The 13,280-nt window shown below is 35.0% G+C and overlaps 1 protein-coding gene across 2 annotated transcripts in view; it reads right to left on the bottom strand.

The window, feature by feature from the left end:
- The window catches only part of ZDHHC2 (zinc finger DHHC-type palmitoyltransferase 2), a 73,746-nt gene that overhangs the window by 12,564 nt on the left and 47,902 nt on the right, over window positions 1-13,280 (bottom strand). For both annotated transcript variants that reach the window (XR_004272004.1, XM_032288365.1), the window contains exons 7-10: window positions 11,338-11,458; window positions 9,049-9,181; window positions 3,367-3,493; window positions 2,961-3,053 (exon numbers count right to left, since the gene is read on the bottom strand). Coding sequence is in view for 1 of the 2 variants with exons in the window: in XM_032288365.1 (XP_032144256.1) it covers window positions 2,961-3,053; window positions 3,367-3,493; window positions 9,049-9,181; window positions 11,338-11,458 (474 nt within the window). In the remaining variant the exon portion in view is untranslated. The remainder of the gene's footprint in view (window positions 1-2,960; window positions 3,054-3,366; window positions 3,494-9,048; window positions 9,182-11,337; window positions 11,459-13,280) is intronic.

Genomic DNA, 13,280 nt, shown 5'->3' with positions numbered 1-13,280 from the left:
AAGAAAGAAAGAAAGAAAGAGAAAGAAAGAAAAAGAAAGAAAGAAAGGAAGGAAGGAAGGAAGAAAGGAAGGAAGGAAGGGAAAGAGGAGGGGGAGGGAGGGGAGGGGAGGAGACAGCAGAGGAGAGGAGAGAAAGAGAGTGGGGAGGGGAGAAGAGGAGGGGAGGGGAAGGGAAAGGAGGAGGGGAGGGGAAGGGAAAGGAGGAGGGGAGAGGAGGGGAGGGGAGGGGAGGAAAGGAAAGGAAAGGAAAGGAGAAAAATTACATTAACAGGAAGTGGTGAAGAAAGTTACTATTTTACAAAGGTTTATCAAAGATTGCCTCTATTCTGAAGTTACGGCTGAACAGAATACAAATGAAGAGAAGACAGAGCCCACTCAGATCTGGAGGAAGAATGGTAAGGAAACGGACTTAGCAAGTAAAAGGCACTACAAAAGGAACATGCTTGGTTCATTTGAGGATCAGCAAGATCTGTGTGTCTGAGGATTGTGAGTGAAAGGAAAGTCAAAACGAATGACATCCAGAAGGCCAATGTGAGAGGATTGCTTGAGCCCAGGAGTTTGAGGCTGCAGTGAGCTATGATCACACAACTGCACTCCGGCCTGGGCAACCGGCTGATAATAGAGACAGCTATTAACTTGCTTTAATAGGGACAGCAAGACCCTCTCTCTATTAAAAAAAAAAAAAAAAAAAAACAAAAGAAAGAAAGAAAGAAAAGAAAAGAAAGACTGTCTGGGGTCAGATCAGAGAGTCTTGTTAAGTGATGGTAAGGATAGTCAGTAGCTCTTATTTGGCGTAAGATGGGAAACTACCAGAGCTTTCAGCAGAAGAGTGACACAAGCTGACTTATATTTTGAATGGAAAATAGACTGGGGTGGGGCAAAAATATTAGATCAGTTAGAAAACTACTGAAGTAATCCATGGGAGCAGTGTTGAGGGCTTGGACCAGGAAAGTCGCTTTGTAGGTGGGAAGAAAGTATTCAGATTATAGATGTCAGAGACATCTGCTAGGATTTGCACATGGAGTAAATACAAGGTAATTTAAAGAGGGGAATCTAGAATGATTCCACAGTTTCTAGCCTGAACACCTGGGAGAACGGAGGTCTCTAACACTGACATATGAAAGAATGGAGGAGAATCTGGTTTAGGGTGGTGATGACGGTACACATGGCTGGGAATCAAATTCAAAGTTCTGCTTTGAATCTGTTTAGCTGAAGATGATTTTTAGGTGTCCAAGTGGGTGTGTCGAGTAGATGGCAAGATATTCAACTGTGCAGTACAGAAGAGAGCAGAACTTGCCACAGAACTTTTATATGAGCTAAACATGGGAGATGGTAGAATTCTGAAGAAGAAAGAGACTTCAGCTGTCAAAATCTGATCTCAACATTCAAAGGAAAGGAAACAGAGGCCTCAAAAGATTACTTCTTCAAGATCACCTAGTTGGGTAACAGTGTCAAAACTAAGGGTTCTCCCAAATCTTATGGTACCCTTAGTGGAAGGAGAAATACTCTATCTAAAACCAAAATAATTTCTTATAAAAAAAAAACACACACACACACAAAGGGCAAAAAAGTATTATAAACTACTGTTAAATTTTGTAAAAGCTTAAAACATATTCTGAATAATTTATTAAAACTAGATTTTTTTCTGCATTAAGGGATATGAAAAACCGTAAACATTTAGCTCTGTGGAATTCTCAGGCCCAAATGCACACGGCATGACTTAGTAAAAAACTCTGATGCCCTTGAATGTCCCTGTGAAATATATCCACCGGGCCCCTTCCCTAACTGGTAGAGTCTGGCCTGTACAGAACTCACTCTAGGGATAGGGTAACAAATACCTGTCAATTCTTTTGACAATTTAAAAGGATTTTCGGTTTAAATTCCTTTTAAATTTAATTCCCAATTTAAAAGGGCAAGAAGCAGGAGGATCACCTGACCTCGGGCAGTCATGGCTGAAGTGAGCCATGATCGTGCCACTGCACTCCAGCCTGGGCGACAAGTGAGAACCTGTCTCAAAACTAAAACAAAAACAAACAACAAGAACAAAAAGGACTTTCGGATGGCTACCAGGAACACCGCCTTGAGGTTTATGGGGTCACTACAGGCTCCCTAGGAAAAAGTGCTGTGATCAATGAGAAATGTTGAATATGGAGTGTTGGTGTGGGCCTTGTGTATGTGGCACTGCAGCAACTAAGTGAAGCTCTAACATTTAATGAAGAATGATATTATGGTTATGCTTTTGCTGTTGGCTTTCATTTAAAAATTAAGAGGAATGGTTATACTCAAATCTGTCACAAAAATATAAAAATTGATATTTCAAACCATTAAAAATTCATATATAGCATTTTAAAAGTTTACGTAGTATTTTTCCTTTTGCCAGTTAGTAGCAAGTTCAGAATCAAATGTCAGGTCTTTCAGTGGCCATCCTGAAATTCTTGATAGTCTGGAATCAAAACAAACTTAAAACCGGAGCAAAAGTCTCCAGACAATGAATTTCCAAGATTCTTTGGCTTCTCTCTCTACAGAAATGGCTCAGATAATCCCCAGAGGTCTTTCACGAGCAATAAGGTCATAATACACATTCAAATGAAATTGTCAAGAAGGTGTCTGGGGATCCATTTGATCTCCAAAAGCCTGATTTCTCTACTCTCTGTCACAGTTATCACAAAAAGGAAACACATGGCAGGTTAGGGTCAATATTACCCTGTCTGCCTATCTGACGTACAGAGAATTAATACCTTTTTACTTGTCACTTAGATTAATAACAGCATTTTATAACTATAATTGAAGTTCCCAATGTATCCTTCTTCAATCATACTTTCTTTTTTCCCTCATTTCAGATAGAAACCATTGCAGTGAATTTTCTTACGTTCTTAATTTTTTTTTAAAGGAAAATATAACCAAAAGACACAATATGGTATAATATATTAAGTAAGATGAAAAGAAAAAGATGAGATTACTTTTTTGCTGTGGAATTCAGCCCTGCGGGAGTAGATGGTTGTTCAGGATCCTGGTTAACAAGGCAAGTTGGAAAGGAGCAGCCATCACCTAGACTAGAATAAAAATAAAAACTTAGAATGGAACAAAAGACAACAGGGTGAATCCCTGTTAAAATGCTCATGTCTGAGAGCAGAACATGGTATAATACAGGCAAAAAAAATGTGTATCAGACATTGGCTTCAACATAGCGATTAGGAAGATGAATTAACTAATTTTCACACTGATAGTATAGTAAATCATACTTTTAAAAAACAAGAGTTCCTACATAGAATTACAAGCCTATGGAACTAGAGTCTCTCCTGAAATTATCTTTTGCCACATTACTTTCATTAGTTTAAAGCCTGAAAATTTTCACAAAAAAAGTACCTTGAAAAAATGGGTAGCAACCAATACTTCTTCTCATCACCAAAAACTTGCCGCATATTTTTACTGAAACCCAAGCTGAATCCATTCTTATCTGTTCCATGTCGAAATACTGGACTTCTGAATGCCTCTAAAAAACACGGTAAAGCAATCACATGAGTAAAGAACATATTTACTAGTAATCATGAATATTTAGCAATAATTAAATGAAGAAACTCTGAAAATCAATGGCTAGCTGACTGTGAGTGCTTATGTACCTATCAACAGCCCTGAAATACAGGTTGTCCATTCTGTTTTAAAATATCGTAAGATATATCTATTTTAATTTTAAAATAAACTTTTTTTATTATAACAGTATATGTGTATTATAGAAAATTAGAAAATACAAATTAATTAAAACTGCATTTTCTGGTCTTCTGGATCTTTTGGTCAATAGATAGATAAATGAATGGATCCACAGATATAGATACACATATCTACAGGGTTTAAAAAAAATGAGACTATTCTTTACACTCATTCTACAACCTTTGATTTTAAGTAAATCCATTTTCCTTTTTTTTTTTTTTTTTTTTGAGTCAGTTTCACTCTGTTGCCCAGGGTGGAGTACAGTGGTACCACAGCTCACTGTAGCCTCTAATTCCCAGGCTCAAGCGATTCTTCTGCCTCACCCTCCCAAGTAGCTGGGGCTACAGGTGCCATGCCACCATGCCTGGCAAAGAATTTTCCAATTTCACTGAAATTGGTTCTCAGCTAGTAAAATGTTTCCAGCTGACTATAAAATGTACTTTAAATCTAGTTTGTCCAAACCAGGATCCAGTGCAGAACCATGTACTGCATCTGGCCATTCTGCATATGAAAGCTTGTTTAGAGAGGCTCTTGGACTTGCCTAAGGTCGCACAAAAAATAAATGACAGAGTGAGACTTCAATAAGGTCATCAACATTTCTTCAAAAATACATTTTTTTCTTGCATCGTGCTGAAATGCAAAATCTAAAATTTTATTTTTGGAGTATGAACATGAAAATATATGATTTTTGTCCATTATACTAAAAAAAAAATCTAACTAGCAGAGTTAGGCACTATGAAAAACGTGGTCATGTGCAAGATCCTTAGCATTCTTCATTCTGGGATATATAATTTTTTCTAAAACATTTTAGAGAGTCATATTATCCAGGGGAAGTACTTTCAGTGCTACAAGTTAAATCTAGAAGTTTCCAGAAGTTAAAAACTTCTAGAAACAATTAATTTACTTTTGAGAATTATAATTTAACTACCTAACACATATTTTGAAATAAGATTCCTGGGCTTAGAAATTACTTATTTTACCAATATTTTCACCGTAATAGTATTTGGTGTCATGACTTCATTTCAGAATTCTGTAATGTAATGATTCATTTCAGAATTCTGAAAATGAACATTCATTGTCTATTCACTATAATTAATCCTCACTGCCTATTATAATAAGTGAAGCTCACAGCTTGGAGTGTCCTTTATGATCATAAGCATTTGTAGTACTGCTTGCATTCTGAAACTCCTAACCTTAGCCTAGAAACTCTACATAGCTTAGTCCTTGCTAACTTCTCAAACCTCATTAATGTATTTCTCAACTTTAGCTTTCTATGCTTCAGCCACATGGAGTGTTTCTCAAATATTCCTATTTTTTTTCCTGTAGGACCTTTTATTTGCAATTGAGGTGAAATTCACAGCATCTAAAATTAGCCTTTTTAAAGTGGACAATTCAACAGAACGTAATATATTCATGCTTTTATGCAACTTGTCACCAATATAAAATTTCCAAATATTTTCATCACTCCAAAAGAAACTCCATATCCATTAGATAGTCACTCCCCCTATTCCCCTATCTTCTCATTCCCTAGTAATCACTAATGTGATTTTTCTCTATGGATCTATTTTGGATATTTCATAAAAATGAGAATCATAGAGTATTTAATCTTTTGTGATTGGCTTCTTTCACTTAGTATGTTTTCAAGTTTTCTACTACATATGATATATATGTAGATATATCAGGAATTCGTTCCTTTGTATGGTTAATATTCCATTTTATAGATATGCCGTAATTTCTTCATCCTTGGATGGGCATTTAGATTGTTTTGACCTTTTGACTATTGTGGATAGTGCTACTATGAACAGTGGTATACAAAATCTCTTTCAGTCTCTATTTCAATTCTATTTGGGTATATACCTAGGAGTGGAGCTGCTTGTTCATATAGTAATTCTATGTTTAACTTTTTTTTTTTTTTTTTGTAGAAAGTGATTTATATAAAGAGAGAGAGAAACAGGAGAAGGAGAGAGAAAGAAACAGCTAACTCTCACACCGAGTGAGAGAATCCAGAAAGATGGAATCCAGGAGAGGAAAGCAGCTTCCACACTGAGTGAAAGGGAATAGAGAGAGATGGAGTTTAGGAGGCGAAGACAGGCTTCCACAAGGGAGTGTGGAAGGGGACTCCAGAGGGGAAATCCAGGAGAGAGAAAAACAGCTTCCACGAAGGGAGTGTTCATGGAAGGGGACCCAAAGATGGAGTCCCCGATGTTTAACTTTTAAAATAATTGCCAAACTATTTTTCGCCAGGGTCACACCATTTTATATTCCCACCAGCAATGTAGGATGGTTTCAATTTCTCTACATCCTCACCAAGACCTTTTTTTTAATTGTAGCCATCCTAGTGAGTGTGAAGTGGTACCCCAATGTGGTTTTGATTTGCACTTTCCTAATGACTAATGATGTTGAGCCTATTTTTCTGTACTGGGATTTACCACACAATAAATAAATGACAGATTGAGTCTTGAACAAGGTCATCAACATTCCTTCCATAATACTAAATATTCTTTTTGAATAATGCTGAAACGAAAAACCTAAAATTTTATTTTCCCCATTTATATATTCTCTTTGGAGGAAGGTTTGTTTAAATGTCTATTCAAATCCTTTGCCAATGTTTTAACTTGGATGTTTTTATCTTTTTGTTGTTGAGTTATAAGATTTCTTTGCATATTCTGGATAGTAGGCCCTTATCAGATAATGAATTGGATGGAAATATTCTTCTTCTTCTGCAGATTGTCTTTTTACTTTCTTGTGTATTTTAATGCATGTCAATTTTTAATTTTGATAATCTAAGGTACCTATTTTTTCTTTGTTGCTCATGCTTTTGATGTTATATCTAATAATTCGTTGTCATATTCAAAGTCCTAAAGATTTATCCCTCTATTTTCTTCTAAGAGTTTACAGTTTTAGCTCTTTCATTTAGGTCATTGATCCATTTTGACTTAATTTTTGTGAATGGTAGAGGTAGAGATACAAGTTTATTTTTTGCCATATGGTTAGAGTTGTTCTCATGCAACTCAAAGATATTATTCTTTCCCCATTGGATGGTTTTGGCACCCTTGTAAAAAATCAGTTGGCTAAAGATGTATGGATTTATTTCTGGACTCTCAATTCTATTCTATTTATCTATACATCCATCCTTATGCCAGCACCACACTGTTTTGATCACTGAATGTTTTACAGTAAGTTTTGAAATCAAGAATGTAAATCTTCCAAGTTTGTTCTTTTTTTGGTGAATATTGTTTTGATTATGTGGGGCCTCTTGCAATTCCACATGAATTTGAGAATTGGCTTTTCCATTTATGCAAAACAAAAGCCATTAAAATTTCACTGTAAATACACTTTAGGTATTATTGCCATCATAACAATATAAGGTCTTGAAGTCTATGAACACTGGAAGTCTTCTTTAATTTGTTCAGCAATGTTTTGTAGTTTTCAGTGTACTATTTGGGTTACATGCACCTCCTTGGTAAATTTATTTCTAGGTATTTTATTTGTTTGGATGCCTTTTCAAATGGGATTTTCTTAATTTCCTTTTTTGGATAGTTTATTCCTAGTGCACAGAAATATAACTGATTTTTCCCCATACTGCTTCTAAATCATGCAACTTTCATATTTTGCTTATTAATCATTTTTAGTATGACTTCCTTAGGGTTTTCTATACATAAGATCATGTTTTCTGTAAATTAAAATAGTTTTACTTATTTATCTTGGGTACCTTTATTTCTTTGACTAATTACTCTGGCTAGAACTTATGTACAATGTTGAAAAGGAGTAGTGAAAAGGGGCATCCTTGTTGTTTCTAATCTCCGATCTTAGAAAAAAGGCTTTAACACTATTGTGTATGATGTTAGGTGTAGAAGTCTCACAAATGCCCTTTATCTCCTCATCAAGTTGAAGGAGTTCGTTTTCTTAGCTTAAGTGCAATTTTTGTTAATCATGAAATGATGTTGGATTTTGTTAAGTAATTTTTCTGCATTAATTAAGATGATCATGTGTTTTTTTCCTTCATTCTATTAATGTGGTATATTAACACTGATGGATTTTCATATACTGAACCATCCTTGCATTCCTGGGAAAAATTCCTCTTGATCATGGCTGTGTTTTATCCTTTTAATATGTTTCTGGATTCAGCATGCTAATATTTTGTTAACAATCATTCCATTTATATTCATACTGGTCTCTAGTTTTCTTGTGATGTCTTTGTCTCTGGCTTTGGTATAAGGGTAATGTTGGCCGCATAGAATGAGTTAGAAAGTATCCCCTTCTCTTCTAATTTTTAGCAGAGTTTGAGAAGTTAATTCTTCTTTAAGTGTTTCACAGAACTCATTAGTTAAGCCATTTTGTTCTGGGCTTCTCTTTGCTGTGAGGTTTTTTTGATTACTGATCAATCACTTTATTTCTTATAGGTCTGCTCTGACTTTCTATTTCTTCTTAATTTGATAGTTTGTGTGTTTCTGGAAATTTGTCCACTTTATCTAGGTTGCCTAATTTTTTGACAGAAAATAGTTCATAGCGTTTTCTTAGCATTTTTATTTCCATAAAGTCAGCAGTAATGTCCTCACTTTCATTTCTGAGTTTTGTGATAAATCTTTTTCTCTTGCTAGCCAAGGGATGTCATATTTGTTGATTTTTTTTTAAAGAACCCACTATTGATTTTATTTTCTATTTTTTAATTCTCTCTCTGTATCATCTCCTATCTTTATTATTTCCTTTCTTCTGCTGACTTTGGTTTTACTTTGCTCTTTTTCTAGTTCCTTAAGGTACGATGTTATCAATAGAGGTATTTCTTTTTTTAACATAGGTATTTCAGCTATGCATTGCCCTCTAAGCACTACTTTTGCTGTGTCTGATATCTGTATGGCTTTCAAGCATAGAGGCTATGGCTTTTTTCTATAACTGGCTTCTTAGGTTAAGTACTTTTTGTTCTGATAGGCTCTCCCCTGACCACTCATTCTACAGAGGCTCCCTTCCACCATCCCCAGCCTTTTATGCATACCTCAGCATCCTATTTATTTTCTTCGAAGCACTTTGCATTTTGTAATCACTTTTATGTTTCGTTATTAATTTTTGTGCCCCTCACTAGACTGTTTTGCCCCTGTTCACCACTGCATATATATATATATATATATATATATATATATATATATATATATATATGAGATGATCAATAAATATATGGAATGAGCAAATCTGTATGTGTGTAAGCAACATATCAAAACACAAGGGAAGTAAGAATGATTTTTACCATTTCTGGACAGGTTGGCATTTAATCACACAGCAACTGTCAATGAATGTTGGTATATGTATTTAAAGTTCTCTCAACTACAATAATTGGATACTCACCTAATGTAGATTTATTTTTGCTGACTAGCCAACAATGATAGCCAAACAGAGAAGACAAGCTGACAGAAAACATAGCTGCAGCAAAGAATAAAAACATAATATGGAACTTGGCTTGAGTATCAGGTAGACCATTCTACAAAGAAAGGAAGAAAATAAAATGTTTTGTCAAAGGGATATGTACTCCCCTATTTTATAAGTAAATTAGTAAGTTTTTCCTTAAAAATTTTCTTAAATTCAGACATGAGAAAAGATATGTGGCTTTATGTTAAAACTTTAGGAAAAATATGTATATATTTCATCAGATTAAATGTTTACTAGAATATGAATATATATGAAAATGATATTAAAATTTGGAATGTTTTTTGTAACTAAATCATAGAAGATTTATGGCAGTATATGTATAAACTGTAATAGTAGGAAGCAAACTAAATGGAACTATAAAATGTAGTTTTCAATTGATTACCTGAATATGTTTTGTTAACATACTACAGAATCACAAATGTTTAAATAGTTTCATTATAATGCCAGAAAATGAAGGTTAACTGGCACAATTTGGCTACTATTCTTATTGATGTTTTACATTACTACAAACAACAGCATCAACTAAATGAATACATATAACAACACACTCACAATAATGCTTCAAGCTATCTTAAATAATGGCACCACAGAAAAGATCAACACCAGTGCATAACACCTGTCTAAAATAAATCTTAATAACCATGGGCTGAAACAGTCCATCTCAAAGAAAACCCATTAGACTCTCATTGTTTATAATGCCAAAGAGACCTGGAGGGGCTCTAGAATGGACAAGTAGTTGAAACACCATAGCTGCCAGGAGGTGGCTCTTCTGATAAACCGTCCTCATGTTTTAATACCCTGTAGTACCTGACAGATTGATACAGGTCACAAGACCTCACTGATAGTTTTCGACAGCAGCAGTAGTTTTTGACACACAGTGAAAATTTTGGTCGTTCCTTTTCAAATATATTTGTGGTTTGAAACTAAAATCATCTACAAGAATGAGGAGCAGTGAGGTAATGTTCTTCTAGATATTCATTAGGGATCATTTTTCAAGCTAAACACTGAAAGAATCCTTGAGGGCTAGCAGCAGGTCTCTTCACCATGTCTTTCTATGTTTAGCAAGATACCTGGCACGTAGTAGGCATTCAGTAACTCTTTGGTATTAAATTTGGTTCAAATCTCACATAAGTGACCTAGCAATTTAGAAATTCATAATAAAGACAATTTAATGAAAACAATAAATCAATCCTGGCAGCAGATAAACTGCTTTTTACTGTCATTTGGTGTTCACAAGGAGACACTCTGGATATTTTAAATCCTCAATTTTGATTTCTTTTTGCCTACATTTAAAATATATAGTGTTTAAAGCTAATCAAGCAGTATTGAATAAAAACTCAGGACATTATAGGCATAAGGACATTATAGCCATAACAGTTTAAAAATAATCTTCTTAAACATAAGGAAAACACTTCTATTTTTAAATATTGAAAACAATCTTAGAGAGTCATCAATTCTCGTTATTCGCAGTACTTTTATTTTATAAAGTTGCCACAAACACTGAATGTGTGAATAATGAACCACTGCTCCTAGGGAAAATGCAGGGTTAGGTTTCTATGAATTTCTGGTCACAGAATCTTTGATAACTGATGAATGTATAACCTTGTTTTATGTGTGTTTCTGCTTAAATAGACCTTATTTAATATACAATATTGATTTGTTAATATACAACTCATAACAGTGCTATAACTCATGCCTGAATTAAGCTTATCTAACACATGTATTTTCTCCATAAGACCCATCAGTTTAAAGAAAACTAGTTTAGAAACACTAGACCACACTTCAGCACTACACTTGAAGACCTTTTTTTGACAGCAAAATCACCAACAAAAAGCACGAAAATGCAAAAAAAACATGGCACTAAATAGACTGTGGAAAGCACACTTGTTTACAGTATGAGAGCTGAAGCAAGAAGGCAAAAGCATCGTCTTGTTCAACCTCAACTGGGAACGGGCACTGGGGCAACTCAATGTTATTGCCGCTCTGCACACGTCTGCAGATGACCATGAAAGCTGTCTGTACTGACGTGGGCGTTACAACTACATTTTAGTAAGTGAATAAACAAATACAGAATCTGCGAATAATGAGGACTGACTGCACGTCAATGAGCTCTAGTCTATAAAATCAGTGTCTGAAATAATTCTGCCCTGAAAAGTCTGTATTATCTATTATTGTATACTAAAAAATGTTACCAAGTTAATGACTTACTGTCCAAAATTTGATAAAATACTGTAAATCTGTTGCCGCAATAAAAAGGCAGTAGAGCAGAGAATAAGCCAAGAAAAGGAGGAAGAATTTGTAATTTGAAAATCCAACACAATTGTTCACCCTGTTAATAAAACAAAAACATTTCCAATGAGTTTTACATCTTCAACCTACATCTGCATATACTCAAGCAAGTGTTTAGCTTCCTCTCACTTTTAATTCATTGGTATTTCTTTATGACTTGTATGATTTATTTAAGCATACAATAATTTTAAATTCTATTTCACTAAAAAACATTCGCTTATATTTATAAAACATGATATCTAATATTTCTTTAATCAGTCATAAGCAATGTAACTGCATGTCATGTCACGTTATGCAATTATACGCATTCCTCAAAGCACAGAGCCTGTGAGACCCTAATCAGACCAGGCAGATTAGGTGAATTTACTAAACCCTTCCTATACGCTATCTTTGGGTTTGATTTTCAACTATGATTAATTCAGTTAAAATCTTTCAAGTGCTCCCAAATTAAATGAAATTTCTTCACAAATTATTCTCTGCATGGCATCACTGAAGCAAGCAGACTGCCAAAGTCTATTAAATGGGAACTTTAAGAAAAGAAGTAGGAATCACAGTTAAGACAGCTGGGTCAGAATGCCCATTTGACACTAAGTAATGCTGTGGTCTGAGGAAGTGAAATCATCTATTAGAATTTCATTTTCCTGGCTGGGCGAGGTGGCTCATGCCTGTAATCCTAGCACTTTCGGAGGCCAAGGTGGGCAGATCGTGACGTCAAGAGATTGAGACCATCCTGGCCCAGCCTGGTGAAATCTCATCTCTATTAAAAATACAAAAATTAGCTGGGCATGGCGACACATGTCTGTAGTCCCAGCTACTAGGGAAGCTGAGGCAGAAGAATCGCTTGAACCCGGTAGGCGGAGGATGCAGTGAGCCAAGATCACACCACTGCACTCCAGCCTGGCAACAAAGCAAAACTCGGTCTCTAAAAAAAAAAAAAAAGAAGAATTTCATTTTCTTTAAGATAAGCACTCTGAGATCACTTCCAAAAGTCAGCTCCAAATAGGCTATAATTCCAAATATGGAAATTTATAAATCTCAGTTCTCACTCCAAAGTGAGTGGGAGATAACTCTATCATATCAATAAACAAGTACAAATACAATTCATTTTTACAAGCTCATTTTCTTTTTCTTAAAGATTTTCCTTTTAATCGTTATTTATTTATATTTGATTTTACGTTAAGTTTTGGGATACAAGTGCAGGTTTGTTACACAGGTGAACTTGAGTCACGGTGGTTTGTGGTATAGATTATTTCATCACCCAGGTATTAAGCCTAGTACCCATCAATTGTTTTTCTCAGTCCTCTTCTTCTTTCTCCCCTCCTCCCTCCAAAAGGCCCCAGTGTGTGTTGTTCCATCTTCTGTGCCCATGTGTTCTCATCATTTACCTCCAACTTAAAGGCTCACTTTCTATCAAAGTTTTTTACTTCCTTTTCATAAAGACAAGGGCATTACTGGATGACCTTGTGTCAATGTGATACAACACCCATGCAGAATTAGCTAATGATTTCATATGGAGAAACAAAACATGTTCTAGGTAAACATCCTTCTTACGTTGTTTAAGTTCAGGGTAAAACACAGCAATTGGCTCTGTTTCTGGGAAATTGCCTTCTGACTTTAAATTGGAAAAAGGACTTAATATACTGGAAGAAGTATGGCCCTTGAAGTCCAAAAAAAATTCCTTTTTGACTTTGAGCCCACTCTTTCTCTTTTCTGAGCCTCATTTTTTTCCCCTTTAAAATGAGACAAATAATTTTGACTTCTTTCTGTCACTGTTAAAAGTGTTACAGATTATATGCATGGCCTCTAGAACATAGTTGGCACTCAATAAATCAAAGCTCAGATAGTTTGCTTTTATTTGTGTT

This window comes from Sapajus apella, unplaced genomic scaffold, assembly GCF_009761245.1.
Source record: "Sapajus apella isolate SASKATOON/1434 unplaced genomic scaffold, GSC_monkey_1.0 scaffold21, whole genome shotgun sequence".
NCBI classification, from domain to species: Eukaryota; Metazoa; Chordata; class Mammalia; order Primates; family Cebidae; genus Sapajus; species Sapajus apella.
Note: the sequence above shows the minus strand (reverse complement) of the source record. Positions and strands in the feature narration are given on the sequence as shown.